This window comes from Erpetoichthys calabaricus, chromosome 17, assembly GCF_900747795.2.
Source record: "Erpetoichthys calabaricus chromosome 17, fErpCal1.3, whole genome shotgun sequence".
In the NCBI taxonomy this organism is placed as follows: domain Eukaryota; kingdom Metazoa; phylum Chordata; class Cladistia; order Polypteriformes; family Polypteridae; genus Erpetoichthys; species Erpetoichthys calabaricus.
In genome coordinates this window covers 36,468,460-36,495,285 of record NC_041410.2, presented here as the reverse complement: position 1 = coordinate 36,495,285, position 26,826 = coordinate 36,468,460, and the positions used below count along the sequence as shown (strand labels likewise).

Here is a 26,826-nt window from a genome sequence, read left to right as displayed (position 1 = left end):
CTAGGGGAGACCACTCCTGATTTTTTAGTTGAAGTTTATGCCAGCCTATCAACTAAATGCTACACTTGACACACATTGTTTGAAAGTTATCTTATTTTCTCAGTTATAGGGAATACATCCCTAGATTGTCATTACCTGTAGTGATTTTAGTCATCATTGTGGTGGAATAATTTAATTTCCTGAACACGACTATAACAAACAGTCTTAACCGAGATTATCAAATAAAAAAGATCAACAGAACAATTTTCCTCAGTCAGCTTAAAAGTTCATTCTGTTGCAATCAGTTCCGGTTCAGATTTTAGGGAAGTCTTTGGAAGCATTCTCACTTGCCTGGCAATATTCTGGTTTGGAATTGTATCTGCTCACTGGAAATTTAGACATACTCAAAGATCTAAGGTCAGGAAACAAGTAGGCACCATAATCATAAACCAAACTGATCTCTGTAGCCATGTCTTTCAGTTATTACCATTGAGAAGACATCACTCCAAACAAGAACCACTTGGCATGTCAATAGTCTCTTTTCTCCTGCAATCAATTTATTAGTCATCATTTTTAAATCACATACTTTATGAGTCAAAAAGAAATTTGGGTTTAAGAATTAGCATTATATGAATCATTAAAGGAGTCTGCTGATCTGTATGTCAGAAATGTACTTACCATAGTTAAATTGGCTGTTTGTTTTTTCACAGTTTATTATGTTAAAGCAATACAGCATCCCAGCTTTCATCCCACTAACTTCAAAGTAAAACCACTGGTGATGCTGAGAACAATTCACATCTGAGTTCAAAATCAGATCATATTCGAACCTAAACATATAAAAAACAGTAGATCAAGATGGGTGTCATGCAGCTTGAGGAATTAAAATTTAACGTATGGCTGAGTGAAATGAAGTCAGTCACCTACTAGCAGCTACAGTATCTTACTTAGTGAATTTTGATCATCTGTTTCTGTGAGGATGAGAATTTTTCATGTTAGCAACTCTTAGCAACTGATCAACATGTAAAGTATTTTGGTTTCTCTGTTGCAGTTATCAAGCTTTGTTCAATTTGTTCGCCTTGTTTTCTCTTGTTTTTAGTAATATGCACTAATTCTTGTTTTCTTTAGAAGTTCTATATAATTTATGATGTAACACTGAATTTAGGACAGCACATAAGCAAAATATTTAATGACATTAGTGATTGTAGAAAATATATTCAATACATTAAAAATTATATATTCCAAAAAAATGAAACTGTAAATTATTTTTTCCGGTTCTTGTACTTTCCCTCATTAATTACTGTTTTGAACTAATAAAATCTGACAAGCAAGAGTCAGGGATTATTTAAAATTGTACCTCCGAATCTGAATGGCTTTGCGAAGGTTTCCAGATTCAAATCTTGAAAAAAAACACAAGGATTCTGAATCTTCTGAATTATAATGCAAACTGTTGAAAAAAAGAGAGGGAAGGGGAATACAATTATGAAACAGTTCCAATATAATAAGAAGTTTTTTTTTTTTTTTTTTTTAATACTTTTGCTTTGCTGATGACACCATTATCACCGACCTGACCACCAACAACCTCCAGAGAAGAGACATATCTTTTCACAAAGTGGTGCTGGGACTACAATCTCTCCATTAACCTCCGCAAAACCAAGGAGCTGGTGAAAGGTGTCAGGAACTAGAAGAAAATCACTCTCCCATCTGTATCTGGGAGGATGCTGTGGACAGTGTCAGCAGCTTCAGATTTCTTGCAGTCACCATGACCTGAACTGGTGCTGCACATCTTTACTGCAGTAAAGAAGACTCAGACATTTATTTTCTTAGACATCAGATGAAGACTTAGAAATGTGACCAATATTATTAAAGATATCAACCACCCTGCACAATTACTTTTCATCTTCATAAATTCTACAAAATTACACTTGCACCATTAGAGTCTGGGATAGTTTGCATCCCTCGGCCATATAATCATTCAACAGCCACTCATATTAACAAGTACATGATTGCAAAATTATTCGATAGATGGACAGATATAAAGTTCTATCTATCTATCTATCTATCTATCTATCTATCTATCTATCTATCTATCTATCTATCTATCTATCTATCTATCTATCTATCTATCTATCTATCTATCTATCTATCTATCTGGCTTTGTACAGAAGTTCCATAAATAAATAAATACAGAAATAGATACATTAATAAATATATATACACCAGAATGACTAAAAAGCAAGAAAATTAAAAAGAAGTAAAACATCTGACTTGGCTGTCACAATCTCAGTGAGGCATTATACAGGCGTATTGTTGTTGATATAAAGGAGCCCCAGTAGAGTTTCTTAACACACTTCATCTGAATAATTCATTGGCTGGAAGTCCTCCATATTAGTGTGTGAGAGAGAGGATGTGCGGCATCGTCTGTAATGGCACTCAGTTTTGTATTCATTTTCTCCTTTGCTACTAACTCCAGGGGGTCCAGAGTGTGTCCCATAACTGACCCTGCCTTTTTAATTAGCATGATGATTTGCATTGCTTCTTTTGAAGTGATGTTATAAGCCCAACACAATACATTGTAGAAAATTGCACTGGCCATCAAAGAGTTGTAGAAGATGTGAAGGATGTCACTTCCCACATTAAAGAAATGCAGTCTCCTAAGGAAGAAGAGCCTGCTCTGCCCTTTCTTATATAGTTGATCTGTGTTCAAAGACCAGTCCAACCTGTCATTAATCTGGACACCCAAGTACCTGCAGGAGTGGACTACCTCTATATCCACTTCCTTAATAGTGATTGGACATAGAGGGTCTTTGGCACGGCGAAAGTCGATAACTAGTTCCTTGGTTTTGCTGATGTTAACAAGCAGACAATTATCTTTGCACCAAAAAAATAAAGTTCTCCTTCTAAATCCTATACTTTGTCTCATCCCCTTTATCAATACACCCTATAAGTTTAGAATCATCTGAAAATGTCTGCAGGTGACATGGCTTGGTGTTATACAATATATTTATAGTTTGAGGTACACAGAATGAAGAGAAAAGGAGACAGGACTGTTCATTGTGGTGTTCCAGTGTTGCTCATATCCTTACCAGAGATACAATCCTTGAGTTTTCCAAACTGGTCTGCCTGACAGATAGTCTATTATCCATGACACCAAAGGCTCATCCAACAGCATATCTCTGAGCTTAATCCTTAACAGGGGTTGTTGGATGGTACTGAAATGGTACTCAAATGTGGCACTCGGTACTCAAATGTGGCACTTGGTGCCACGGCCCACCTGCCAAGTTGTTTTGCCTGCCTAAGGAAAAGTCATCCCAGATAGAGGATCGCAGGAATCGTGGGAGAGAGGGGTCCTTTCATCGGATTGGCTGGCCCAGCACTGTTTCAGCTGTGGAATGGCCAAATGGGGGAGGCAGCTTGAAGGATGAGGTCTCCAGGACTCTATACAAATACAAATCTTATTATGGGATATATCATTTACTGTTAAACTCTACTCTGTACTTCTAAAATTTATATATTTTTTTTTATTTCTTACTATATTGAGAAATTGTTCTGTGTACTGTACTGTATTGTATTGTATTGACCCCCTTCTTTTGACACCCACTGCACGCCCAATCTACTTGGAAAGGGGTCTCTCTTTGAACTGCCTTTCCCAAGGTTTCTTCCATTTTTCCCTACTAGGTTTTTTTTGGGAGTTTTTCCTTGTCTTCTTAGAGAGTCAAGGCTGGGGGGCTGTCAAGAGGCAGGGCCTGTTAAAGCCCATTGCGGCACTTCCTGTGTGATTTTGGGCTATACAAAAATAAACTGTATTTTATTGTATTGTATTGTACTGAAGACACCACAAAGTTGGCCAGCATAAGCCTTAAGAACTGAAGGACTGACTCCATCTGTTCCAGCAGCTTTTCTTAGTTATCCATGGCTTATTGTTTGGAAATCAACACACTGCCTTTAACCCTTTAACCGCCAACTCCCTAAATATTCCCCAAGCCAGGCGAAATCTGAACAATTTTTGTTTTTTTACTTTTTTACATTTTTTTTACATTTTTTACATTTATTCAAGCAGTATTGACCACTAAATGTTGTGCAAGTTGCCAGTGTATACACGAAATCTATAAATGTAACCTGAATTCTCAGCTAAGCAAAACATCTTGATACCAAACCATGCCCTTTTCAATGGTAGATACTGTCGAAACTGTAAGCGGCCCTTCCATGACAATAAACTTTCATCAACTGCAACTGACGGTCCTGGCATGTAGGGCAACTGAAATGCTTCAAATAAATGATCAATCAAAGGACGTAGCTTGAACAAGTGGTCGCGGTTTGGATCTTTCTTATCTGGCTCGTTTCTGTTGTCATTCAAATGAAAGAATTTCAGCAGCAAAGAGAATCGGTTACGTGTCATGACAGCTGCAAAAATAGGTGTTGCATACATAGGATCTGTAGACCAGTACATCTCAATATCTGGTTTTCTGATTATTCCCATCAACATCAAAATCCCAATGAATTTTTTCATTTCGTTTTCATCAGTGTCAAACCAAGCACGAACACGGGAATGTGGAGGTAAATTGGGATTTTTCTCAATAAACTGTGCTGCATACAGATTTGTCTGATGAACAAAATGTCTAATCAAATCAGGTGACACAAACAGCTCATAAAACTGCTCAGCAGTGTAATTGTTTACATCAACAATAAAGCCACACGTTCCCTCAAACGAATGCAGAAAAGGTAGTTCACCACGGGCAGCAGCCCAGCTGAGATGCTGGGGATACACCCACTCAGCGCCGTCATCCGATGCGTCTTCATTCACAATATCATGCAGCGCACGTTGCTGCTCATCACTGTCACTAAAATCTTCTTCAGAACTGCTACAATCATGATCAGAACTGTCCAAAATCGCCTGCAAAGCCTCACTTGAAGTCAGTTTACGTTTCGCCATATTCACAGCTGTTACATGCGAATCACGTCACATGACCGGCCAAAACAACCACAGACTTGTCGAAATACAACGTAGTAATAATACCCACGCCAAACCGTCAGTTATACTACTTGCCAGGCATTCATATAACCACAGGCAAATGTGCCGGATAATTCCGGCAGTATGGCGCTAGCATTAAAACAGCGGTGCCGGATATATCCGGCAGAGGGCGGTGAAGGGGTTAAGGGTACCACTATGTCAACAAAGAATCTAATATAGCCTGTAATGTAGTGACAGAGTCCCTAAATATTGTCCCCATGTGACTCGTATATTATTTCCTAGTCTGTCATTTGGAAGCGGTCAGTCAGAGCCATTTTAGCATCCAGGCTCCTCTTCCTCACTATTCTGGTGGTAGCAAGATGGCACCTAATAACAGGCTTATAGCAGGGAATAAGATAAATCAGGTTGTGGTCAGATTTACCTAAAGGTGCCAGTAGTTTACATTTAAAAGCATCTTAAACTTTTCAATACGGCAGGTCCCACTTGTTATTTCCTTAAATGGAACAAGATACAAACTGATGTAAATTTGTCATAGTTCTTTCCAAAGTGACATGGTTGAATTCACCACATAATATAACAGCAGGGTCAGAGTGAGTCATCATTAAAGTGCTAGTGACAGAATGAATCATTTCTGTTGCTAGGTCTCCATTTGCAGAGGAATTGTTCCTGCCTTGTGCCCTGTGTTGGCTGGGATTTGGCTCCTGCAGACTCCCGTGACCCTGTGTTCGGATTCAGCGGGTTGGAAAATGGATGGATGGATGGATGGATGAATATAAACATTAATAAGGATGATGTAATTTATCTCCCTGGGCAAATAATGCAGATTAATTTTGACAGAATTTTAATGTCTGAATTACAAACTGTAGTTTTAAGTGTAATATGATCCCTTTTACATCATTCCTCATTCACCTCGATGGCCAGTCCCCCTACTGTCTTTGCTGCACACCGCACTAGGTCTTTTATTTCAAATAAGATGAAATCCGTCCAGCATTAAAATAATATCAGGTATATCAGGTTTAGCACTAGAATCCCTGAAGTTTACGATTTTTTTCATTGTCCCTGACCTCCTTAAATTTTCCTGACATATGCCTAGAAGCTTGTAGCTCCTTATCACTGCGCTAATAGCCCACTTTTGTTTTGCAAATGTGTGGACTAGAAGAACACAGCCGGCTACACCCCCCAATTCAGTCAGATGAAGGCAGTGCCCTGCTGGAATCCTCAGTGTTCTGTTGAAATGTTTATCTGGTGATACCTTTGTATGAAACTGTATAGGTAATGAAATACCGTGATTTGAAATACACACATTGCATGTCTGTTCTGTGTCCATGGGTACAACGATCTTTGCAAATATCGAATGAAAGAGGAAATTCGAGGCAAGAAATGCTGAAAACACGGCTAAAACAGAAAATGTTTTCATGCTATAATAATAACATAATTTTGATGTGAAGTCTAGGATGTGTAAAGACTGAAGCCCAACTATCCAAGAAACACTTTCAGAAAAGGTGTAACAAAACAAGTACGCTAATACTCAAGAATAAAACTGATGAAAAAGAAATTACTCAATTGACATGTTGCTGAAGCCCAAATAATAGGTCGGTACAAAATAAAAGACATTCACATACATGTGTATTTGCATGTTTCATTTTCAACCAGTTGTCACAGTGGCAATCCTGCTCCCTCATGCATCTGTGCAGATGGTGCAGTGGATAAGCTTCAGCTTAGCAACCATGAGGAAACAGGTTGAAATCCAGTGTCGCCTCTGCATTTAGCCCTTTGAGTAGCGCGGCGTCTGTGTTCGTGTCCGGGTCCGGGTCTGGGTTCCTTTTGGCTGTATAGCCACACCCGTAGAAAAGCCCCAGTCCTTCCCCTCTCAGAATTCCTGCTTACCCCCCTCCATTCTTTCCCCTTTGTGCACGTGAGTATTTCGAGCCCCGCGTCTGAGTCGGATGGTTCCCCTGGTCACCAATTTGTGTGTTTCAAGCCGCAATTTTCTATTTTCTCCCTTCCGGCCCACTATGCCTTTCCGTCTTCAGATACCCATGTGCACTTGTACGGAGGAGACCTTACGGAACAATGCCGAAACGAAAGGCAACTGAACCTGCTGAGAGGACACATTACAGCGTCATCACGAAGCAAAGAGGCAAAGGCGTGCCAGTCGCTCGCAAGAAACGGACAGTCAGCATTCACACAGATTAGCTCAACGACGCGTCTCTGCCGCACATATAAACTTAGAACTTCCACAACGCAAGCATTAAAATGCTTTTTTATTCTTTTTAGATTTTTTTAACATAAACCCAATTACACATTAAAAAGCAAATTGTGAGTTTCAGTGATTCAAAATAGAGACCTACATTTTAGTGTAGAATCTGTTATACAGTAAAATTACTGATTAGTAAAGGGACTGAATACTTTTGTAAGACACTGCATATACACTGATGAGCCAAAACAATGTGACCCCCTGAGTAAGATGCTGTTTCTCCTCCTTGTGCCAACAAAACAGCACCGACTTGCCAAGGCATGGATTCTATAAGACCTCTACCAATGTCCTGTGGTATCTGGCATCAAGATGTTAGCTGCAGATCCTGTAACTCCTACAGTAATATGAAAAAGTTTGGGAACCCTTCTCAGCCTGCATAATAATTTACTCTACTTTCAACAAAAAAGATAACAGTGGTCTGTCTTTCATTTCCTAGGAACATCTGAGTACTGGGGTGTTTTCTGAACAAAGCAGTATTTAGTTGTATGAAATTAAATCAAATGTGAAAAACTGGCTGTGTAAAAATTTGGGTCCCCTTGTAATTTTGCTGATTTGAATGCATGTAACTGCTCAATACTGATTACTTGTAACACCAAATTGGTTGGATTAGCTCGTTAAGCCTTCATAGACAGGTGTCTCCAATCGTGAGAAAAGGTATTTAAGCTGGTCAATTGCAAGTTGTGCTTCCCTTTGACTCTCCTCTGAAGAGTGACAGTATGGGATCTCCAAAGATCTGAAAACAAAGATTGTTCAGTATCATGGTTTAGGGGAAGGCTACAAAAAGCTATCTCAGAGGTTTAAACTGTCAGTTTCAACTGTAAGGAATGGAATCAGGAAATGGAAGGCCACAGGCACAGTTGCTGTTAAACCCAGCAGGTCTGGCAGGCCAAGAAAAATACAGGAGCAGCATATGTGCAGGATTGTGAGAATGGTTACAGACAACCCACAGATCACCTCCAAAGACCTGCAAGAACATCTTGCTGCAGATGGTGTATCTGTACATCGTTCTACAATTCAGAGCAATTTGCACAAAGAACATCTGTATGGCAGGGTGATGAGAAAGAAGCCATTTCTGCACTCACACCACAAACACAGTCACTTGTTGTATGCAAATGCTCATTTAGACAAGCCAGATTCATTTTGGAACAAAGTGCTTTGGACTGATGAGACAAAAATTTAGTTATTTGGTCATAACAAAAAGCTCTTTGCATTGCAGAAAAAGAACACCGCATTCCACGAAAAACACCTGCTACCTACTATCAAATTTGGTGGAGGTTCCATCATGTTGTGGGGCTGTGTGGCTAGTTCAGGGACTGGGGCCCTTGTTAAAGTCGTGGGTCGGATGAATTCAACCCAATATCAACAAATTCTTCAGGATAATGTTCAAGCATCAGCCACAAAGTTAAAGTTATGCAGGGGTTGGATATTCCAACAAAACAATGACCCAAAACACAGTTCGAAATCTACAAAGGCATTCATGCAGAGGGAGAAGTACAATGTTCTGGACAGTCCCCTGACTTGAATGTCATTGAAAATCTATGGGATGATTTGAAGCAGGCTGTCCATGCTCGGCAACCATCAATATGAACTGAACTGGAGAGATTTTGTATGGAAGAATGGTCAAAAATACCTCCATCCAGAATCCAGACACTCATCAAAGGCTATAGGAGGCGTCTAGAGGCTGTTATATTTGCAAAAGGAGGCTCAACTAAGTATTGATGTAATATCTCTGTTGGGGTGCCCAAATTTATGCACCTGTCTAATTTTGTTATGATGCATATTACATATTTTATGTTAACCCAATAAACTTAATGTTACTGCTGAAATACTACTGTTTCCATAAGGCATGTCATATATTGTCACACACATGCACTTGGGAAACAGTTTATGGGCTCAAATAGATGTAGTTACCCGCTGAACAGGGGGTTGGCACTACCCTCTAACTCTTCTTTCCTTTCTCTTGGCTTCCGTTCCAACCCTCAAGATCACGCCTCTTCCTACATGTCACGTCCGGTTTCAAGCCTACAGATCACAACTATTCCTACACGTCACTTCCTGCAGACCCATCAATATATACCACCCTCTTTTTCTGTTGGGACAGTTCCTTTTTGAACTAAGTCTGTAAAGACATCAATTTCTCTGTGTGCAACAGTATATGGAGAATTTCCCAAACCGTTGACAGTGTCCCTGTGTTTATTTGTGTGTGTGTATATGTTTTTTTCAAAACTGTTGTAATACATACAAATAGACATAAAGAAATCCTACATATAATTAATTTTACCTGGGAGTTTCTAAATCGAATACAACTTTGTCAATAATGTCTCCAGGGTTGAGCAAACGCTGAATGTCTTCAAAAACCTTTTTCCTGAAAAAAACAAAATTAGTAATTAAAAGGAAAAAGTTGCTAATTTCCCCTCTGATTAAATTTTAAACTGTTAAATACAAGCATGCATTACTAACAAGTTTTTCATACTTTCAAATCCTTTTGTCAAATATTTAAGTTTCTTAATAGCAATGTTTGTCAGGTATGTTTGGACTTCCTTGGGAAATAGTTTGTATAGCACTTTTAAAATATAGATCTTAATAAAAGGCATTTTTAAGAGTGTTATTCTTTACTATAGTTTATATGAAATGCATTTTTTTGTATTCCTTTTTGTGTTCATAGGAATTACTTATTCATTAACAAGTGTAAATGTATCTTAAATCATAGCCATTAGTGAGATTTAGCAACTGCCAAGGTTTAACTCCAGATAGATTTTCTATCTATCAGCTGATTATTAAATTATTATTAAATAATTAAATTAAATAATTAAATTATTAAATAATAATTATTATTAAAATTAAATCTGAGTACCTCTTTATTTTATTGTGTTCATAAGAATTACTTATATGTGCTTTAAAAAGGTTTTTTTTTTCCCCAGTGCCTTCTGGTTTCCTGGTATGAGAACACCCTCTATATGATACACTGTTTGACTCGTCATGATGTCTGGTGGTGCAAGATGTGGAGCTTTTTTAGACTAGGGTTGTGTGATACTGGCAAAATAATTATATCTCAATATTTTCTGGGACTTTGATGATAGCAATAATTAGACAATATATTGCATCATTTAAAAATGTATTTGTAAAAATCTTATTGATCTAGTTTGGTCTTGATAATAGGACATTAATTGTATTTTACTAATGGGATTAATGAAAACAACAGTTAAGGAAAACAGGTCTTATTTATTTACTTAAACCTGAAGTAAAATTACACAAAAAGAATAAAATCAGCAAAGTATTCCTGAGATCAAGCAGTGCAAGTATGAGTAAATCATTTCAAAGTGGCCTACAGGACTTGCACTAAAACCAACAAAAGTATTATAGTGAGAGCATTTTAAACAGACACTTCCCTTAAATGTAAACAAGATATGAATCTAAAGGGAGTAAAAAACTAATCATAAATGAACTACAGGGCAGGAACATTACAGTGTGGATAAATATAAACTGCTCTGCGAATTGGTGAATTGTGTAGCATACAAGCAGGAACAAAAATCTAACATACTTTACTATTGTGTAAAAATCCAAGGTTCTGTCAAACACTGCACAGGATAAAAAAAACTGTAGCATTTGTAAACAAGTTCTGTCATATTTTGCACAAAGATACAAAAAGGCTACGTTTTGTGAATTTCCCCTTGGGATTAATAAAGTATCTATCTATCTATCTATCTATCTATCTATCTATCTATCTATCTATCTATCTATCTATCTATCTATCTATCTATCTATCTATCTATCTATCTATCTAAAAACAACCCAAATTTATAACATTTTTAAACAAATTACTAACTTTAAGTTCTGTCCAATATAGCACAAAAAAGAACAATTGTAAAATTCTACAGATGGAACTTCAAGTTGTGTGACAGAATTACCAGAGCAGCACAGTTACATGCTACAACATGTTTTCCAGTGCTGAAAGTCCTCCCAGAAGGGCTGCTTGAAGCAAGGATGCAGAAGTACCTTTTGGGGAAATGTACTTTTTGTGTTTTCCACCCACCCCTAGCCAAGACGGTTTGCAAAAAAAAAAAAAAAACACACCCAAAAGGCATATGCTAAAAACAATCTGAATGAATTATGGAATTTGTTCAAATGGATTTTTTTTTTTGCCTGACACATACAGGGCTTCATAACAGATCAATTTCACTTTGTAGACGGTGACACATGTTAGTTGTCGATTTTTCTTCAACAGTAAATGATTTCTCGACATATTTTGCAGATTCCGATCTTTTAAGCAATATCAGTCTTTTCAAATCCAAACCACCTCCATGTGCGTGAGGATGATCTACATCTTTCAAGTAAATCTAATGATGTAGATTGCAAGGCTGTTTATCCCTTGGAGCTGTTTGCTCTGTCATTTTAGACAGCTGACCGTGCATGTGTATGCGCTTGCTTTGCACACGCTCAGTAGTCTATTCTGTTACATTACATGAGACAGTGAATGTGTGGACTCTCAAGGCATGTTTCTGATTGTTTTTGCTAAGTGAGCGACATATTTAATAATTTCGGCTCACACATTGTTAAAACAACAATTAAGATATTATTGTAGACGATACATATGGCACACTCCTACCTAGACCTAAAAAAACATTTTGTGCAGGAAATTACTCCCTCTTGATAAAGAGTAAAAATATAGCTGTCTTCAGCAAAAATGATCAGAAGGACTTGAAGTTGTGCATACCACATGAACTGACCCTAGGGGTTCAAAGTTACTCCTTTTCACAAAACTTGAAAAAATGGGGATCAGTAATACAGGCATGCCAGTGTGGAGTGTCATTTTATGCTATTTCAAGGTTGTTGATCACAAATATAATATTTTTGATATTTGATTTTTTACTGGTGGTCCTAGCCCTCTAAGAGAGATTCCCAGAAGGTTTAAAAATGAAAACTTTCAAAAATAAGCATGTGGGGTATCGTTTTAGACTTTTTCAAGGTCATTAATTCTGAATATCATGTTGTTTTTGATTTGTGATCCTTTACTATCTAGCCCTTTATGGACCTCTATCAGAGCGTGAAAAATGACAAATTTTTATTACAATCAAGAATATTTAGACTTTAAACATTTCAATTGAAGAATATTTTTATTATTACATATATATAATGCAACCATTCTTGTTTATGATGTACTTCTACCTCACTAGGTTCTACCTACCTGTATTTTATAAACATCCCAAATTAGGCTAACTCAGACTTTTTTTGTTTTAGTCTACAACTTTAACTAATTATTCTCAGGCGTTATATAAGTAATGTTTTTTGACACATACTGTAGACTTTAATAGCTGATTGTCTGTTCAATTAAAATCTGTTATTTTGACAGATTGTGTCCATGTTTGTACTGTATATTGCCAAAGAATGCACCACATCTTAATAGGGTTCCACAAAAATAAAAAAATATGAAAAATACTTTTCTTATTCCTAAAGTACCTAGTGCAGTAAATGAGCACAGACAGCCACAGTCTATCCTGGCAGCACTTGGGTGCAAGATACAAACCAGCACTGGGTACCAGTCCATTGCATGCATCCTCACATTGTGCCAGTTTAATTGATCATTAATTGATCACGTAAGACTGGCCTCACTGTTCATATCCAGGCTTTCTCTGACCACCAAAGAGCTTACAGAGAAGCGCTAACTTCTGCCAAGAACACCCATTATGGCAGAATAATAGAAAGTGGCCACAATAATCCAAGGGTTTTGTTCTCTGTAGTTAATAAACTACTCGAACCCACATCTCGCCCAACTACCTCTTCTACTGATGTCTGTAAGGAATTCCTCCACTTTTTCCGTAACAAAATTAAAGATCTAAATAATTCAACTAACATAAATATATCATCTGTTTATATCTCTCCCTGTTTTCCCACTCCATCCAGCTCCTTCTTAAAATTCTCATCAGTCACATCTGCGTTTGTTAATAACCTGCTTTGTAAGATGAGGCTGACTACTTGTATACTGGACCCCATCCCCACCACACTACTTAAATCCTGCTTTCATGCCATAATTCCGACTGTTACAACAGTAATAAACTCATCCCTTGACACTGGCTATGTGCCGCTCACTTTTAAAATTGCTTCTGTAACCCCAATGTTAAAAAAGTCTCGTCTTGATGCTGACAGTCTTAACAATTTCCGGCCTATTTCCCGCTTACCTTTCCTGTCAAAAGTAGCTTCCCAACTCACCAATTACTTAACCTCTAATAACTTGATGGAACCCTTTCAGTCTGGTTTCAGGACGCAACATAGCTGTGAAACTGCTCTACTATGGGTAACCAATGATTTGCTTATGGCAGCAGACTCTGGACAAACCAGCATATTAATTCTATTAGACCTCAGTGCAGCATTTGACACTGTCAGACATGACATCCTACTGTCCAGAATGGAGAACATGCTGGGTATCTCTGGCACTGCCCTCCAGTGGTTCAAGTCCTACCTGACTGATAGGCAAGAGTTTGTTAGTCTTGGCAACAACAGATCCAGCTCAGTGCCAGTCACACAAGGAGTTCCTCAGGGCTCTGTCCTCGGCCCTCTTCTCTTCTGTATTTATATGCTTCCCCTTGGCCATATTATTCATAGCTATGGACTGGGTTATCATTTTTATGCAGATGATACTCTACTTCAATGTTAAAAGTGGAACTTCATCAGAGCTTTCTCAGCTCACAACCTGCCTTAGTAAAATTAAAACCTGGATGGAGCAGAACGCTTTAAAATTAAATTGCAACAAAACTGAACTCCTGCAAATTGGGACTAAAATGCAACTTAATAAAATGATCTCCTTCCCAGTCCATCTTGGCAGTGATCTCATCAGACCTGCCTCTACTGCAAAGAATCTTGGTGTCATTTTTGATTCCCCACATAAATCACATAAGAAACTTTCTTACTTTCACCTCCGTAACATATCCAGTGTTTGCTCCTTCCTCTCCTTCTCTAATGCTGAGAAACTTGTCCATGCTTTTATCACATCCCGCATCGATTATTGTAATTCCCTACTGGCAGGTGCCCCTTCTAATCTTATATCACAGCTCCAGCTTATTCAAAACTCAGCTGCAAGAGTCCTTACTCGAACCAGCAGCAGCGAGCACATCACACCCATCCTGCTCCGTCTTCACTGGCTCCCTGTGTCTTACAGAATCGAATATAAAATCCTACTAATAACCTACAAAGCTTTAAATAACCTCACGCCAAACTACATCACTATGTGCCTGCCTGCCCACTAAGGTCCTCTGATTCTGGCAATCTTGTTGTGCCCCTCACTAATCTACACTCCATGGGTGACAGGGCCTTCAGCTGTATAGCGCCCAGACTCTGGAATGACCTACCGAAATTAATTAGATCAGCTGACTCCATGAATTCTTTTAAAAAACAACTCAAAACTCATCTGTTCAGGAAGGTTTTTAGCTCTACTTGACTTTATTACCCTTCTCTCAGTTTACTTCTCTGTCAAGATGCTCATGTAACCTGTATGTGTGTGCTAGACCATCAATTATGTTGTCTGTTAGGCTTTTTTTTTCTCTGAATTCACTGTCGTAATCTTCTTTATTTATTTATCTGGTTTGTACAATGCTATATACTGTATACCCTGCCATTCTTTCTTATATTCTGTAAGTGCCTTGAGCATGAGAAAGGCGCTATATAAATAAAATGTATTATTATTATTAACCTAGCATGTATAGCATGTCTTTGGCATGTGGGAAGAAGCTGTCAATCCTATAGAAAACCACCATAGAAAATTTCCGGGCCAGAAATTGATTTAAGGCACTTGGAGTTTTGGGGGAGCAGAGGTAACCACTACAATACTTTGCAACCTTAAAAATTAAGCCAAAATAATAGTTATAAATGACTATAAAATGGAGAGACACAATAACAAAATATACAACAAACAAAACCCTACAGGGTCACCGAGCATAATTATAAAAGCTGTGGATCTGTTATCCAGTTTTGCACCTTGTGATATTGTAGCCACTGTCGCTGTCTCTTAATCTGCCCGGCTTCTCCACACCGCTGCCACCCCCTGCCAGTAAGCATTTGTCTAGCTCTCTCCCTGGCTCTAAATTCAATTACCACCTTGCAGGGAGTTGCCACAAATTGTATTTTCAGTTTTAAGTGGACTAAAGGCAAATCTATATTAAAACAAAGTTGTTGTTTTTTTCACTTTTTAGTTGTAACAAAATTGATATTCATTTATAAAGTCTTTTATGTATTTACTTCTTTTCAACTGTTTGTTTATTTTTTTTAATTCTTCTTCCTTGCCAAGTTGCTTGTGAGGTTTATTAGTGGAAACAACAGAAACATTGCCCACTGCTGGCAAGACAATGAAAAGCTTGCAGCATTTGGTGTTGCCAGGTGGTCTCCCATCCAAGTACTAACTGAGGAAGACCCTTCCAAGATCATATATATTCAGGTTGGTATGACTGTAAGCAAAAGGTGCTACTTTTTGCTCCTTTTTTGAGTGAAACAGATAAATAACAAATGATAATAACTTAATAAGGCTAGTATAGCAAGAACAAGTGATACTACTACTACCACTACTACTAACAACAATAATACTAATAAGCAAACAAATGACAATATCAGAGTTTGTGTTCAAAGCAGTAAAGTTTGTGAAGCATCATAATAATTGAAATGAAAAATGCAACACATTTCATTAGTACAGCGCATCAAAGCACATTGCAATAGATAACACACAACAAATGTCAGCACTGCTGCAGAGATTCCTGTGCCAAATGCCATTTAGTGGAGTTTACAAACAGACAAATGATACTCTAACTTAAAAAAGGCATTTAATATTGTCTTTGTTAAGTGTACAGGGGTCATTTTTTCTTTCCATCCATGGCTTTCTTTGATTGACCCAGTTTCTCCACGATGTGATAATGTATTTTAAATTTAATGATCCTTTTCCTGATGACAACAGTCTGGATAAATAGATGGATAGATTTTTTCCCAGAGGGAAATTTTGCTTTTTACATAAGCTCTCTAAATAAGTAAATACATAAATAGATAGATAAATAAATCTACAGTATATATATATTTCTTAGAATGTTGCCGTCCTTCAACATCTGCAATAAGATGCTGCAGATGTTCTATCAGACGGTTGTGGCGAGCACCCTCTTCTACGCGGTGGTGTGCTGGGGAGGCAGCATAAAGAAGAGGGACGCCTCACGCCTGGACAAATTGGTGAGGAAGGCAGGCTCTATTGTAGGCACGGAGCTGGACAGTTTGACGTCTGTGGCAGAGAGACGGGCACTCAGCAGGCTCCTGTCAATCATGGAGAATCCACTGCATCCACTAAACAGTATCATCACCAAACAGAGAAGCAGCTTCAGCGGCAGACTGCTGTCACTGTCCTGCTCCACTGACAGACTGAGGAGATCGTTCCTCCCCCACACTATGCGACTCTTCAATTCCACCGGGGGGGTAACCGTTAACATTATCAAAGTTATTGTATGTCTGTATACTGTACCTGCATTGTTATCACTCTTTAATGTAATATTTTCTTTAACAGTATGCTGCTGCTGGAGTATGTGAATTTCCCCTTGGGATTAATAAAGTATCTATCTATCTATCTATCTATCTATCTATCTATCTATCTATCTATCTATCTATCTATCTATCTATCTATCTATCTATCTATCTATCTATCTATCTATCTATCTATCTATCTATCTATCTATCTATCTATCTATCTATCTATCTATGATATATAGTGTTAGTGCAATGTAAAGATAGTGCTGGCACAATTACACCTTAACTGTGGAATACAGACTGAGTGCAGGTTAACAGGAAGACCTTTTTAGATTTGCTACAGAGTGTCGTAAGTATGATTGCCTTGTTAGTATCCTCTGTCAGTTCTACTACTGTGACAATTCCAGGGGCGTGCCAGCCACCCGACACAGACAGACACAAGAGGCACACTAACACAACTCACGCTTTTTATTTTCTTCTTTGCTTCTTACAGTTCACAGTGCACAAATCACCATAAATAGCTCAGTCTTTTTTACTTTTACTTTCCTTTGACTTTCCTTCTTCTCTTCTGCCACCTCCACTCCCTCTTTTGCAAGCTCCATCCTCTGCCTCCTGACTCCGGCTTAACGAATGGACTGAGGCGGCCCCTCTTATAATGCACCCGGATGTGCTCCAGGTGCTCGTTGATGATCTTCCAGCAGCACTTCCTGGTGTGGCAGAAGTGCTGCAGTCCATGTCTCCGGAACTGTCCAGGCACCCCCTGGGGGTTGCGATGGACCCACACAGGGTTGAGCTTCCAAGCTCTGTGGCCCCAAAGCAAACAAAGGCAGCTGACCACTCGTGTTCCGGAGGAGGTATTGTCCCTCTCCCAGTCCTTCCATCCTACAGGCGTCCTGGCTGGCCAGTAGCCCCACCCATCCACCAGACAACACAGATAAACAGAAGTGTAACAGATGTGCTGTTCATGTCAAAAATATGAAGGACAACACAGGGTACAGCATAGACACCACACCATGGTAGGGCAGAGTGAATTTAGAAACTTGTTTTCTTTGTCTTTCTGTCCGTATTGAAACTAGTTAAGAGTTAAACAGTTTTATGGAGTCACTGCCTATCTCTGCAGCATTAACTACAAACTAGGAATCAGCTCTAGACAGAGTTCCAGTTCTGCGCACACTCATACTTACTGGGCATTTATCAGAATCACTTTTATTCACCAGTACTTAATGCACAGCAATTAAACATATTCGCTTTGCAGCTGCTGAAAACATAATATAACAACACATACAAATACAATAAATAACACAAGTTAAACAACATATATTATAAGCAGTGGCAGAATTGTACATTTACAAAGGACATGTGCAAATGATGTGCAGTTGACAGTGTATGGGTGTATAGTCTGCAAGCACACACACACACACCTTTACATATCTCATACATACACACTCTCACACCTTCGTACCTGGTTTGCAAAGGCTTGAGGGCTTGTGTCAGAACCTGTTCTGTAACAGACACCTCCTTGTGTTGTGTTTTTTCCTAATGTAATGATGAAATACCAGAATATGCTCACTGCAATCACCTCTGATAGAAGACAACCCTAAATATTTTGGAGATTTGCAAATGTGAATCATATCCACAAAGAGGGTCACAGCATACTGTATAAGCCACTAGGTGAATTTTGTTTTAAAATATGGTGTGATCTCCAGTGGCCTGTCATAGCGCTTCCAAATTATGTGAATAATTTGTTGTTTATGTTGTTATTGTGCAAGTTCAAATTGTGGAGAGAGAGAGAATATTGATATTTTGTAGTTTTGTCATAGGAACCAAAATGACCTGGATTTTGTTTTTTTTCTGTTCATGATCTTTACCTTTATATGGTGATATTGTGGCAGTGTTAGCTATGATTAACTTTATAATAATTTTTAATAACTCCTGAACTTTTACTGTTGTTTGCACTGTGGTACCTATGCCACATTTGCCAGTTACAAGTAAAAAAGCAGAAGGATTCTCATTTCCCCTGCTGTTAACATTTCAAAGCCTAATGATGAGTAAGCGCACATTGTGTCTGTGAGTCTGTCAGTGTGTATCTAAATGCACCTTCTGCAGCATGGTGGCAGTATGCAACTGGTGCAGACAGCAGGACAAACTAAAGTGCTGTAATTGTAGTAGAATGGTAGCTTAACATACGTATATAAATATTTACAGGCACATAAACACAGCTTTTTATAATACAACCAAGAATAGCTGGCATATTCAGTGGAATTAAAGGCGGCCTTTGCTTTCATGTCAGAACTTCTGTTATTGCTCCTATGATCCATCCATCCATTATCCAACCCGCTATATCCTAACTACAGGGTCACAGGGGTCTGCTGGAACCAATCCCAGCCAACACAGGGCGCAAGGCAGGAAACAAACCCCGGGGGGCAAGGGTGCCAGCCCACCGCAGTGCTCCTCTGATTGCGTTTTCAAAACTGAAGGTTGGCAGGAAATCTGCAGTGTATTCAGGTTTAAAAGGAAACAAAAGCATTACTTGAAATTTAACTTTGTGAGGCTTCTCAAATCCCCTGTATTCTGATGTGTTCTTTTCATCACGAGGGTCACACTCGACAAAATGCCAGACTCTGATAACCTAAATATATAATACTCAGTTCATCATTAAGAGCTTGGCAATTCTTAGTCAAATACTGGTTGCACATGCACACCATTTTCTATTCTGTTAATTATAAATTGTTGATTATGAGAATTTCATGTTTAGAATTCAGCAGTTCAGTTCTCCTGAGAAAGGTCAAGATGGATGATTGTTGATGTGACACGGTATAAAAGTAACCATTTGACAATGTTCACTTGTTTTTCCAGATGGTTTTTTGCAAGAAAAAGGTATATATATATAATGAAAATTATAATAAAAATAGAAGTGTTTTTTTTTTCAGGGTTATCTCACAACAATCTGTGTAACTCACAGTAGTTTCTCTAATCTATGTCATGAAAGTTACAGATGACCCCCGACTGAAGAGAAAACAAACACCTGGGAAGCAACAAAAACAATTGAAAAAGACCTATGTGATCTACAAAAATGGGAAAATGCCTGCTGTAGACAAGTGTAAAGTGATATATATGAGTTATGATGATATTAAATGCAAAATGGGTGACATTGATCTACAAGAAGTAAACCTTGAATTTAGTAGTTGGCATTCTGAGAATATTCACATCCTTGAAAAATTGAGCAGAAGCAAATTGAAAAGAGGAAACAACTGTTGACTGCTGCAGAAAACAAGAACAAAACTCATGTGTAGATAGTCCAGCATGTACTATGCTGGCAAGCAATGAGAAGTTAAACGGTATATGAATGTGGAAGACTACAAGCCATTGGTAAATTTCATTGAGCAGCATTAGTTTAGTTACTTATTCACAAGCTCACTGCGGGAAGTTAAAGGAAAGTGAATTCAAGACAAAATCACGTAAATGGACCTGGGAATGTGGAGTAGTCAACCATGTCATGAAGTTGAAGTGGACAACCAGACAACTTTTAACAATGGATTACATGAGATATTGGTAGTACTAGGGTGTTGTACCGTGTTAGCCATTATGAATGTAGAGGCAAGATGTATCTTGCCTGAAGAAGGGGCCTGAGTTGCCTCGAAAGCTTGCATATTGTAATCTTTTTAGTTAGCCAATAAAAGGTGTCATTTTGCTTGGCTTTTCTCTACATGAGATATTGGGAAACTTAGCTATAAATTAAAGAAGAAAGCTCATTGGACCGATTGGCTACAGTTCATTTGTAAAATTTCTTACATTTTTATTTAAATAAGGGATGTGTGAGTCAGAGAGAGAGATTCACCACTGATAAAGATATCTGTAAGGTTTATAGTTAGTGCGTAAGATCAGGATAATTAGAGCTAAAATAGACACAGTAGACAAATTACTATATGTGCCCTTTTCACTGTCTCCATTGAATTCTTAATCTAGAAGTTTTTCTTTTCTTCTTCTGTTTATGTGGGTTTCTTAAAGCTGTTAGTTCCACTATCCAAACACGTTACGTTAGTGTCCTACTCCAAATTGGCCCTATATGTGTGAGTGTGTGCAGGAGTGGGCTATGCAGTAGACTGGCACCCTTTTCAAGATTTGTTTTCTGCCTTGTGCCCTGTGCTGCTGAAATAGGTCGGGTCAGGTGGTTTTGAGAATGTAGTGTTTTGTGTTCTGTTATGCGATATTAAACTCTGTTATGCTATGTCACCTTATATTGACAGAAATGAACTGGAAAGATTACCTGTCTACGTCAAAAGGAAAATGCGGATTTGGAAAATTGATTGAAATAATCTAATTTTCAAACAATATATGAGAATAAAATTCTAATTATCAGGTGCCAAAAAACATAGTGACCAAATAATATGTAAAACAATGCATCTCCATTTGATCTTTTCTCTTTATTAGCTGAACAGAGGTTAATTGTACAATAAAGAATAAGCTACTCCAAGTTGGAAAAAAAATCAGGAGGACAATAATTACAAGTAATTTTCACTTAAATCACTTAAAAATTGCATTCAACTGTGATAGCCATGCCTTTGGGTCTACAACTTTGTAAATCAGTGACTGGATCCATTTGAAGAATTAAAAGTGTTAATTTGATTACCTGCTGTGCGTACTCCCACAAGAAGAGCTGGATAAAGCAGTTTCTTGCCTAGTTAATTATTTCTATGCACGTAGGGAATGGGGACAAGTTTTTATTGTATGTGACAGAATTCTCTTCCAGCCAAACATGCTTTACTAAGGGCATGTGAATTGACCAAGCAGAACATAACCTCTGTTTATATATACATGAGAACATATACATGCACTAGAAATCAAAAGTCTGTACTGTATATGCTTACTGAGGTTTCAGAATATGTGAAGGCTAAAATCAAGACAAAACACATCAGAACTTTTTCTTACCTTTGACCTAACAGTGCTGAGCCAATGAGTTTTCGATCATTTCAGGAAAACTATGCAAAAATAACATCTTTTATTGCCTTGTTTGCAAAAGTGGGTGCACCTTCGTCTAATATTTTGTAAAGTCACATTTCTCTTGAATTACAGCAGTGTGTTTGTTTGGATAGGTCTGTATGTACTTTAAACACTCAAATTTTGTCATTTATATTATGCTCACATTGGCAAAAATTGGATCTCTTGTGAGGGAAGTCTTTATAGGACTGAGGTATGGAATGGTCCGTTTCAGGACATTGATATTCCTTTTTTAAGCAATTCCTTATGTGAATTGGTGGCATGATCATTGTAGCGCCTAAAGGTGACATTAACAGTTTCATACCATTTGGCAGTAGATTCTGCATGATTTGTGTGAGGAGCTATATTGTATTTTTTTACAAAACAAATTTTTCAGAATTTCGGACAACTTTGTCTCATCATACCATGAGTTTTTTTTCATGTGGCTTTGTGAATTTAATAATGTCTTTTTTAGGATAGGGTATTCTTTCGTTAAGAAATCAGTTCAATGTTTCAAGGCTATCCCACAAATAGCTATACATTTTGGAGTGATATTTTTTTTTTTTTGCAGAATACTTGAGGTATCATTATTTCTGCGTCTTAATAATGGTCTTCACATTCTCCTGTTATGTGTAGAATACATCCATCCATCCATTATCCAACCCGCTATATCCTAATTACAGGGTCACGGGGGCGGAAGGCAGGAAACAAACCCGGGCAGGGCGCCAGCCCACTGCAGGTGTAGAATATATCCATCTATCCATTATCCAACCCGCTATATCCTAACCACAGGGCCACGGGGGTCTGCTGGAGCCAATCCCAGCCAACACAGGAAACAAACCCCGGGCAGGGCGCCAGCCCACCACAGGGCGCGCACACACACACACACACACGCACACATGCACACACACACACGCACACACACACACACACACACACACACACTCGCACAACAAGCACACACTAGGGACAATTTAGAATCGCCAATGCACCTAACCTGCTTGTCTTTGGACTGTGGGAGGAAACCGGAGTACCCGGAAGAAACCCATGCAGACACGGGGAGAACATGCACACTCCACGCAGGGAAGACTCGGGAAGCGAACCCGGGTCTCCTAACTGCGAGGCAGCAGCGCTACCCACTGTGCCACCGTGCTGCCCGTGTAGAATACATTTCCATCAAAATTATTTTATGTCCCTTGTGGCCACTGGGGGCGCTACAGCTCCCCAATCTCCCAACACAAACAGGCTTGGACACAAGTCTCAACAGACAAAGAGTTTTTATTTGGGAAAGTCTTAAAGGAAGCGTTTCCCTTGCCACAACCACAAGACAACAAAAAGCACACAGCAAAACGTTGTCTTCTTCTCTTTTTCTTTGTCACAAGTATTGTCCTCCTCCTTCCAACTCTGGCTCCTGGAGTGAATTTGTGAATTTCCCATTGGGATTAATAAAGTATCTATCTATCTATCAAACCAAGTTGAAATCCAATAGAGCTGTGAGTTGAAACCCATACTATGAATCAGACTTGTTAATTTAATTATTTTTGGGACATACGTAAACATATTTCAATTTTATTTGTAATTATACCTCAAGATTTTGTGCTTGAATATGAAAAGCGTTTGTGTGTTGAAATGATTTTTTTTTCTTACATCTGCATATATATCAATAAAATCTAAAATTCCACTAAGAGCGTGTGAACTTTTGATGTCCACTGTATGTAAAAGACAAGTGAAGTCGTTCAGGAAATTTCTGCATAAGAAAAAAAAAATAGAGAGGCTCATCCAAATATCCAAGGATAGTGCAGGGGAGACATCTTTCGTTTAGAGAAAGAATTGGGAGGCAAGATTATCATTTGTGGGTTAGATTTACTTTTTGTTTATTTTGGTTTATTGCTTCATGTTTTATTTTATTACTTGAAAATTAGTATTATATACTTTTTTATGTTGCAGCTTGGTTGCCAACTAACTGTTCTTTTTCCCAAACCAACTGCCCTGGGTTGGCTACTGGCACTGCTCCAATATTAATAGCAGTAAACCAGAAGATGTGTTTGTTTCAGACAAAAAAAGATTTTTTCTTGAAAACTAAAAGTAAAACTGAATACTGTTTCAAACATGTAATTTTTTATTTTTCTAAACTAGAGGACTTATCTGTAATCATTTTGAGAAAAAAAATTCAAGGGCCTAATCCCCCAAATACTACAATACAAACAGAACCAAAATGGCAAGACAAATCAAAGTAGAAACGAAAGATCAAGAGTCTAAACCAGAATACCAACTTAGAATACCAGATGTTAGACTATCTAAGAGCCATTGTTCACTGACTGAATCCACACAATGATCCAAATGCAAACTGCCACAAGGTAAAAACTTGAAAATACACTGCAACCAAGAGATGAGCTGTCACCAAAACAAAAAAAAAAAAACAAACTTGAAAGAACTCCGACGTGTATATGAAGAAAAATCAAAATTGCAAAACTCTCTGTGACTGGAATGTGAGCTGTCACCACTTCAAAAAGCACTGTGCTCAGAAGACGACCTTTCGCCACATAAACAAAACACAGAAATTCTTGTGACTTAAAGATGAGCTCTCACCACTCCAAAGAGTGCTGCAGTTAGAAAAACATCTTTATTTCTTTTCTTTTTTTTAACTTGTATTGAATTTTTTAAAAATATGTAAAACTCCAAATAATCAAGTCAAACTTAACAAAACTAAATTCAATTGAACCCCTACCCATGAGTCTTTAAGATAAGTGTTTATTCTAAAATGTTATTGATTAGAACCTGCCAGGTTTTAAAAAAGTTTTGCACAGATTCTCTAATTGAGAATTTGATTTTTTACAATATTAGATAGTAATAAACATCAGTTATCCACTGGCTTAACAGAGGTGGGTTAGGATTCTTCCAGTTGAGCAAGATAAGTCTCCGTGCCAATAGTGAAGTAAAGGCAATTACAGTTTGTTTGTCCTTCTCTACTTTAAGCCCATCTGTAAGCCCACCAAACCAATTTTGACACCAAGGCTGTCTAAAAGGCTTTTAAAGATTTTGGTCCAGAATGATGTGAATAATTGTATGCTTTGCACATATGGAGCTCGAGTGAATTCTGTGCCTGGCTGCTTTCCACTCCTTTTCTGAAATGATGTGTGAGAGATCTTTTTCCCACTGTACTCTGGGAGCTATAAAAGGCAGTGGCGTAGCTAGGGGCAGGCGGAGGGGGTGGTCTGCCCCAGGAGGCAGATTTTTGGGGGCGGCATTATTGGCTAAAAGGCTCAGTACAATTCGTGTGTAAGCAGCAGGGTTTGGAAAAATATCACTCATGAATGAAAAAAGTAAAATTCTCTGATTTTTATCCACAAATTCTTTAAAAATAATTTTCAGACTGTCCTTCTGTGACGGCATCAGACACAGCAGTTGAAATTTATGAGGCAATAACTAAAATAAACATACACATTACACCGATAATAATTTCTAGGAAGATAAACAACTAATTTACAATTTATAGTTTAGTTTCATTATCAATCCGAATGCGTTCTTGCTCTGCGCAGAAAACATCGCCACCTATCGCTTGTACACTACACTGGTTCTGGTTTTCGCAGCGTAATTATATTAAACTAGCAATTAGAACATGACTTATCAGTGTGTCTATACTATATTCTTGTCTAGTTGATGCTTATAAATAATTATATGTGAAAAATTATTGCTGTTCCTCTATATATGAATAAATCTATGCAACATTTATCTTAATTTTTCTTTATAAGTCATTTTAATTTTCTATTTAAATAGGTTAACATATTCAGATATGTTGGAGGGTGGAAAATTAAAGCACCGCCCCGAGCAGCACGAACTCTAGTTATCGCTACTGTTAAAAGGAAGGGACTTTAAAATGGTTTTATAGTATTATAGAAATACCGTCTGAGTCTTCAAGACTGATCAATATCTCTTCTGGAATAGAAATAGGTGGGAGGTGAGGAAAATTGAGCAGATTTTGTTTAGCAAAGTTTCTAATTTGGACAAAGAAGATCTTTCACCACAAAAATCTAAATTTACAAGTTCTGTTTGACTGGAAGGAGGGCTTTAATCTACTCAAAAAGTCAGCTATGGCTGTAATGTGAGCTCCAAAGTCAAAAATACACTTCACTATTAAGGTCTGCCGCCATGAAAATCCATGTTTAAAAATGCAATCTACTATGAAGGTGTCCGGCCACAGAATTTGACTTGAAAACATATTTTTCCTGATGGCGTTTTGCACAATATTCAAGACACAAATGTATTTTTTTATTTTTTGTACATTTTTCCTCACAAATATTATTAGTTAAATATGTATTTTCCTCTAGAGGCATTCTGCTATTAAAATCAAGACTCAAAAATGTATTTTTCTCTAAATATGTTCACCACACAGGGTTCAAACTTAAGAATGTGAGACCAAAATTACTGTTCTGGAATTTATTAACACTCCTTCATGACATCTTTCAATGAAGCAACCCTTAGCAACCATGATGTGTACCTGAGCAACACATTAACTAAATACTGGGAATCAAAAATGAAATTGTGAAACTAAAAAAATTAAATCTTTCTCAGACAAGAACATAAAATAAAACACATACATGAAAATAAAGAAAAAAAATAAGTAAAAAAAAAAATCCAACTTTCAAAATAATTCAATCTATGTAACTAACAAAATCTATCTAAAGCAAAAAGTAAATTATGAAAGGTACCGTATATACTCAAATATAAGACGAGTTTTTCAGCACCCAAAATGTGCTGAAAAACGTCACCCTCAGCTTATATTCGAGTCAGGTCCCGCTGCCCCCGCCAACCCGCATGTGTTCAGTCTCTCCCTGTGTATTCCCTGTGCAGCGAGAGAGAGACAGATGCGCACGTGAGAGACACACACACACACACACAAGAGAGAGAGCGAGAGAGCTACCATATTGTTTTTGTTGACCCTCTTTTCCACTTACAGAGCTAGTTTACTATTTTTCTTTGAAATAAATACTCAAAAACATTTAACCTACTGATGCCTCAATTAATGAACGGTAATTTTATTGGTAGTTATTTTAATTATTGAAACTTACCAGTAGCTACTGCATTTCCCACCCTAGGCTTATACTCGAGTCAATAAGTTTTTCCAGTTTTTGTAGGTAAAATTTGGTACCTCGGCTTA

General features: G+C 37.9%; 1 protein-coding gene across 2 annotated transcripts in view; it reads right to left on the bottom strand.

Moving 5' to 3' along the window:
* The window catches only part of LOC114668153 (cytosolic carboxypeptidase 4), an 890,538-nt gene that overhangs the window by 455,637 nt on the left and 408,075 nt on the right, over nt 1-26,826 (bottom strand). For both annotated transcript variants that reach the window (XM_051920839.1, XM_051920840.1), the window contains 3 exons: nt 9,487-9,570; nt 1,334-1,423; nt 658-806 (listed from right to left, as the gene is read on the bottom strand). In XM_051920839.1, coding sequence (XP_051776799.1) covers nt 658-806; nt 1,334-1,423; nt 9,487-9,570 — 323 coding nt within the window. The remainder of the gene's footprint in view (nt 1-657; nt 807-1,333; nt 1,424-9,486; nt 9,571-26,826) is intronic.